Genomic DNA, 6,536 nt, shown 5'->3' on the forward strand with positions numbered 1-6,536 from the left:
GTGGCAGGACACCTAGCGATCCAGGCTTAGGCTTGATCCACCTTTAGGGCAAAAACACAAAAAAGAAGGGGTTTTTGTACCAGCTTTTTCTATTTATACTGCAGCTGAAGCACCCCGCTTAAAAGTTCATAATATGGCCCCTTTACCCTATTGTTTAGCATTTGTGTATTGTGTAAAATCCCTCAAAGATGCAACAACGTACAAAAATCCTTGAGGAAGGCCATAACCAAGAACTTAGAAGGCACAAAATGAAAAGTTTTCTCCACAAGCAAAGGCTCATTCGGCCCGGACCCCCAAATCCCTCTCATAGCATCCGCCAAAATTCAAAAATTTGAAATTTGAAAAGTTGAGAGTTTAGATGTGGCCATTGGTTTACTTTACCATAGGCACTAGTGGAGGTGGGCAATTTCTACTCACCAAGAGAGCCGAAGGTCGGCGGGACACACAAGCAAGCACGCGTGCGCGGACACACACACACACACACACACACACACACACACACACACAGTAACAGGCGTGTTGCGTGAAAGTAGCAGGCGTGCTCACGCAACAAACCCCCTGCGCGTGGACAAGGGACAAGTCCTTGGAGATCCATTTGCCTTTGGAGCTGATTGTAGCCATGGCGTTTCCTCCACAGTCTCCACAGCACCCTCTGCATCCTCCCGATATTCACACCCATGTTAGCAAGTTGAGAAAGGCGCTGACTTGCTCTCTGTGGTAAATCATCTCATACTGTGTTTCAGATCTAGCACAATACGTAATTCCTAAGTTCGGCAAGTGCCAACGTTCCTGCTTTTGTGGTTTCTTTTCACCTTCACCCTTACGTTTCAACAAGTGGCAGACTCATTTTCGAAGGGGGTGTTGTGCTGCTGCGTGCGTGCCTTCATTCTGTGTAATGACTTTCCCTGCATTGAGGGTTAAATTTGCGGAATCAGAGCATTGTGAGACACGCTCTAAGCACAACCCAAGCTGTAGTTTTCTCACTCATTGATTACAGAGTTCATAAATTCCAAATTTTGGTTCTACTGAGATGGGTTTGCGAAGGAAATGAATCTTCAATCTCTCGGTACATTGTTTGCCTTGTATTCTTGTTTGATTTTTCCTATGTGTGCAGCAATCAGCTCTTTCAGAAACCTGCCTGTCTCCATTGCAACCACCATTTTTGCATGTAAGTATACTTGCTAGAAATCTTCTCTTTTGGTGAAAATGTTCGCGTGATAAATTATTTTGTTTTTGGTTTTGCAATTAAAGGTCCTGCCTTCTCCAATCCATGAAAGAGATGTCAGCTTGTCCACAATGCAAACATCCAGCTGCCACACGCCGTAAGTCAACCTTTAGCAGCCCATTGCCTGGTAAAACTAGTTAAAATTTCCAGCTATACCATTATAATGAGTTCTGTTTAATGGTGCAGAGGCCAGGTTTGCACCCGAAATGGATAATTTGGTTGATATCTTTAAAGATATGGAGTCTGCTGCAGGGCCTGTTGTTGCAAGTAAGGTCTTAAGCAGTTATTCAGTTTTTGGAGTTTTCTTGCATCTTCGGCCCAATCATTTAAGCAACTCTGAAGTATTTTAGTGCTACAACTGCAATTCAAGATATATAATGTGTGCTGTTTTGACACTGCTGTTTTATTAATTATATGTGGCTGTGTGCATCAGTGATCATCACAAATTTGGAAAAGGTTTACAATATAATAGGGTTGTCATTGTATGGTCGTACAGTTAAATACAACATGGTTTTGTATGGAAAATATTGTGTATTTCAAATTATCTTATATGGTTGGATAAATATGGTGTGCTTTGAAAAAAAAACTCTTTAATGTAGTAAAGACCATTTGCAAATTATCTCACGACTTAGGACTATACCTAGGTCTAAGGTTATATAGTCCTTGGTCTAAGGTTAAAGGGCCTAACAAACTTATGAAAACTGATTGAGGGAGTGGGCTCAAAATCAAGGTACTACAAATAAAGGCTGGATTGTATTTGTATAAGTATGACCACACAAATGTATACTGTACGAATGTATGATATGGGCATTCATATAGCGCATGGAAACTTCCATGCAATGTAATTAGCACACATTATGTATGATATGTTTTTGATTTGGTATTAGGAGTGTGCTGTGTATTAGTGATTGTATATTATTGAGTGTTTTGTTGGTTGTTTTGGCTATTAATGCCGAGAAGCCAGGCAATGGTGAAACAAGTACTTCTCATGGGAAGAGTTTCACATGCATATTATGGCTTGTTAGGGAATTACTTTTGCAATTATAAACTTGATGTAAAGCGCTTTTAAGCTTTCGACTATAATGGGGGGAAGTTTGTGTATGAGGGATTTTTGTGCCTACATCTTAAGAGTACCCTTGTTTCTTTGTTGTATGTAGATTTTCACTACTGTGTAAATTCTGTGCTTTTCATCAAGGAATGTGTTAGAATTGATCCCTTCTACATCAAGATGGAGTCTATGACTCTAGGCATTGTATTGATGTAATATGTGCAAATAAAAACCTAGTAGGGGGTCCCTTTGTTGTGATTTAATTTTTCTTTTAGATTTGCTCTTCCAAATATTGTATTATGGGGCCCATCGTCTTGCAAAGATGTTGTCAAGATTTTTTGTGTAATTCTGGGATAATTTTGTGAAACAGATAGTGAAGATTCTCAATTGGAGAATCTCCCAGATATGGCTTTCAATGTCAAGATAGAAGATGAATGTTTAAGCCCTAGTGCATTAAAGAGGCAGAGAAGGTATGAAAACAGGGAGCGGCTATCTAGTATTTCTGCAGGTGCCACTAACGCCGACAGCAGAAAGAGAGATGCTTCTTCAATGGAGCTTCCTTGTAGGGGGCTTTTTCCAGCACCAAAGCGCATTCAGCTTCCTTGTCCCCCTTTGCCAACTGATAGAAGTAAGGTACTTGATGCCAGTATAGAGGATATAGTTCCCACCACTGATCCCACATTGGACCCTATGAGTGTCGATATCAACTCCAATACCTTGCAAGAGCAACAGAAGCAGCCACTCTTTGCCCATGCTAGAATAGGTGGACAAGTGAGGAGTACAGGATCAGCTGTGAGTTCACAGGATGGGAAGGTCCCTATGTCAATGGCTATCCAAAGTTCCAACTGTGAGCAACCAAAGGCCTCAGGAGATTCTTTAGAAAAGAGAAATGAGTGTGCACCCCTTCATTCTAATGATCCTGCACAGGTAAGATAGAATTTATGTTCATTCTTTTATTCTTCCTAAAGTTCAGATTACAGATGCTTGTAAGTTATTATTTGTATGATTTACTCCCTACCTCAGGTCCAGGAGAGGATTGGAATGCATGCTGGTCCAATGAATCAAACCCTGCCTGGCTTCCACAAACAAGGTTAAATTTTGTTACTTGTATACATTTGGTGTGTTAAAATGCCTTGCTAGTGTTTTCGTGAATACTTGCTTCACTCTCAAAAATTTTGGATCGTTTTATATGTTGCAGATGTAGAAATGCAGGCTGGAAGTGCACATGAGCAGCTTGTTGATGGCAATGCAAGGCTTAACAGCATGCTGCCAAGTCAAGCAGATTTAGGCAGTGAGAGAGTAACATGTGCTTTTTGTCACACCTCTGATTCTAAGGTATCTGAAAGGGTCAATGACAAGTTTACTTTTTCTGGTGTTTTTCTAAGTCTATTGCTTATGTGATTTCTGGTTCATGCAGGTGGCAGGGCCAATGATTCACTATAAGAAGGGAGTGGCTGTTAGTGGAAGCAAACGAACTGGCCAAATTTTTAGTGTACATAAAAATTGTGCTGAATGGTGGGTTTGAGCTTCAGTTTTCTGTTAATTGTAGCAATGTTTGAAGATGATGCCATTAAGACCACCACTGTTTTTTTTCCATTTTATGCAGGGCGCCTGGTGTTTACTATGAGGATGATATTGCCAAAAATATTCCTCAAGAGGTTGCAAGAGGTCATAAGATAAAGTGCCATGTGTGTGGACTGAGGGGTGCTGTGCTTGGTTGCTATGTGAAACGATGTCGCAAGAGCTTTCACTATCCATGTGCTCACACTTTACCATGCAGATGGGACGATGTAAGCTGCTTTGTCTGATTCTGCAATATCTTTATAATTAAGCCATGGATGCCATGGTTAATGCTTTTTTGGTGGATGCAGAGCAATTTTTTGGTATTTTGTCCTGAACATATTGCGTCGAGATTTCCTGATGAGGGTCCAACTGGAAGCAGTTTAAAGTCATCTGTACATGTGCTTAATTCAGGGCTCAAAGATGAGAAGCCAAACCAAGTGTTGTATGCTGATGGGGGTGGGCATCAAAGCAATGGCTGTTCTGTGGCTGCTGCTCCTGTTGATGCATACATTCCACGGCTGCCTGGAGAGGTGGAGACCTGTAATAGAGAGCCTTCACAGCAATGGCCATTCTCAAAATGGGTGATATGTGGCACCGGTTTAAGTCCCAGAGCAAATGTAAGTGGCTTCAGAAATGTACTTATGGCTTGCTTTCTTTAGTTTTTTAGTAACCCATGGTTGTCATGTTCAGGAGTTATTGACCACCTTTGTGAGCTCTTTTGGGCTAACTATTGAGAAAACATGGAGCTCTTTTGTCACCCATCTCATCGTTGGCACTGATGAAGTTGGTGCTGCCAGAAGAACTTTCAAATATCTCATGGCAAATTTGGAGGGAAAATGGATCCTAAAAATTGATTGTAAGCTGTTTCTCCTTTTTTGCCAAGTAGAATGATTTTTCTTTTGCAGAGTCTACATATGGCTAGCTGTCAAATGCTTAATCAAAAAAATGTTCATAGAAAGGCAATATCAGACTGATGAGTACTTGCCAATACGTTGCACCTTTTTACTCGCAGGGATATCTGCATGCATAGCAGCAAACCAGTGTCTGAATGAGGAGCCTTATGAGGTCAATCTAGACATTCATGGCATGATTGGTGGACCTCGCCATGCACGAGGGATGGCAGTTGCGAAGGTAAGCTCTTTGAAGACTGAGGGTTGAAAACCAAAGCATAAGAGACCGGTATTTGTAGTTTTTACATGATTGAATGTTTCTGTTTGAATGACAATGGGGGCATGAATGCTGATAGTTAGTGATGGCGATGAGGAACTGTTGATGAATAGGCAATGGGTTATGAATGCTTTTAGTTGATGGTGATGATGGATAGTTTGGCAGATGCATAAGCTCTTTCCTGGTCTGAGATTCTACTTCTTGGGAGTGCTTCCTTGAATGAGTGTTTCTTTCTGAAATGGCAATGGGTTTTGAATGTTGATAGTTGATGGTGATGTTTGATGGTAATGACGATGTTGATAAATTGTTTGGCAGATGCATAAGCTCTTCCATGGTCTGAGATTCTATTTCTTGGGAGAGTATACTGCTGCTTACAGAGCGGATTTGCAATCTCTCCTGACAAACGGTGGAGGACTAGTTCTTGCTCAAATGCCAGACTTGTCAGAGAGGGATCAAAAGGAATGTATTGTCATATTATATAGCAAGGACATGTACCCTGACACAAGTGCAAGTCACAAGGAGGAGCTAAATAAGAGTAAATACCTTGAAGCCAAGTCATTGGCAGGTATGATGGGGGCTAAAGTAGCTGGCCATACTTGGATATTGGACTCTGTAGCAGCTTATGAGCTCCAGCCTTTTGAATGACTTTTAAGTGCTATACCTTTCACTGCTCAGAATTGTACCATAAGCTGTGAAATAGGAGTGTATATTGGCCTTGCAACCATGCGTTCCTTCAAAGATCAGGTTGTACTTGTAGGGCAAAGGGGACAGCTGCATTGAAGTCATTGGAACTTTCCTCTAAGATCAGGTCGTGGGCAAAGGGGCCAATTGCATTGAAGTCATTGAAACTTTCCTCTAAGATCAGGTTGTGGGCAAAGGGGCCAATTGCATTGAAGTCATTGGAACTTTCCTCCATGGATCAGGTCGAGCAGGTTGTAGGCAAAAGGGCCAATTGCATTGAAGTCATTGGAATTTTCCTTTAAAGATCAGGTTGCAGGCAAGGAGGCCAATTGTATTAATGTTCTTGGAAAGCCCATTGTTCTTGTAAGCGTGGGATTAGAATGTGGGCTCTTGATGAGATTGCAAGGCTAAATTTTTGTAAATCTTGATTATTTGAGGTTGCCTTTTACTGAGCAAACTGTCCTATTGATGGGTTGCGGTTGAAAATAGAGAAGATGGGCACTTAGAAAGCAGAAGTTGGTAAATATGAAGTTTGTTGTACGAGATGCTTATGGTCGATTTACAGTTTGAAAGGCCTGTTGAGGCATAAATACTAAAACTGAGCCAGAGAGAGAGAGAGAGAGAGAGAGAGAGAGAGAGAGAGAGAGAGAGAGAGAGAGAGAGGAAAACCTCAAGCAAAGTGGCTTGCAATAATACGGCCTTATTTTCTTTGGATTCAGTTTTTGTTGCTACTTTTGTTAAAGAAGAAATATAAAGTTTATGCAAGAGAAAATGAAATAGTGGAAAGTATGGTGTCAGGAATTACCATACAAGGATTGTGTAAGTTGGGAGGATTGGGTGTTGGGTTTTGGG

General features: G+C 41.2%; 1 protein-coding gene across 2 annotated transcripts; it reads left to right on the plus strand.

The window, feature by feature from the left end:
• Window positions 1–384: 384 nt before the first annotated feature.
• LOC147423936 (BRCA1-associated RING domain protein 1-like) lies at window positions 385–6,229 on the plus strand. 2 transcript variants are annotated; one of them, XM_086501664.1, is made up of 13 exons: window positions 385–717; window positions 1,115–1,168; window positions 1,252–1,322; window positions 1,412–1,492; window positions 2,644–3,200; window positions 3,297–3,363; window positions 3,472–3,608; window positions 3,691–3,788; window positions 3,880–4,063; window positions 4,145–4,453; window positions 4,527–4,692; window positions 4,849–4,967; window positions 5,319–6,229. In XM_086501664.1, exons 1-13 carry the CDS (start codon window positions 620–622, stop codon window positions 5,646–5,648), a joined length of 2,271 nt encoding a protein of 756 aa, XP_086357790.1. In that variant the 5' UTR covers window positions 385–619; the 3' UTR covers window positions 5,649–6,229. The 2 variants fall into 2 exon arrangements, with proteins under 2 accessions (XP_086357790.1, XP_086357791.1); XM_086501665.1 differs by lacking the exon at window positions 385–717 and adding an exon at window positions 731–892.
• The last annotated feature ends 307 nt before the right edge of the window (window positions 6,230–6,536 follow it).

This window comes from Adiantum capillus-veneris, chromosome 26 (genome assembly GCF_014529385.1).
Source record: "Adiantum capillus-veneris isolate H3 chromosome 26, ASM1452938v2, whole genome shotgun sequence".
NCBI classification, from domain to species: Eukaryota; Viridiplantae; Streptophyta; class Polypodiopsida; order Polypodiales; family Pteridaceae; genus Adiantum; species Adiantum capillus-veneris.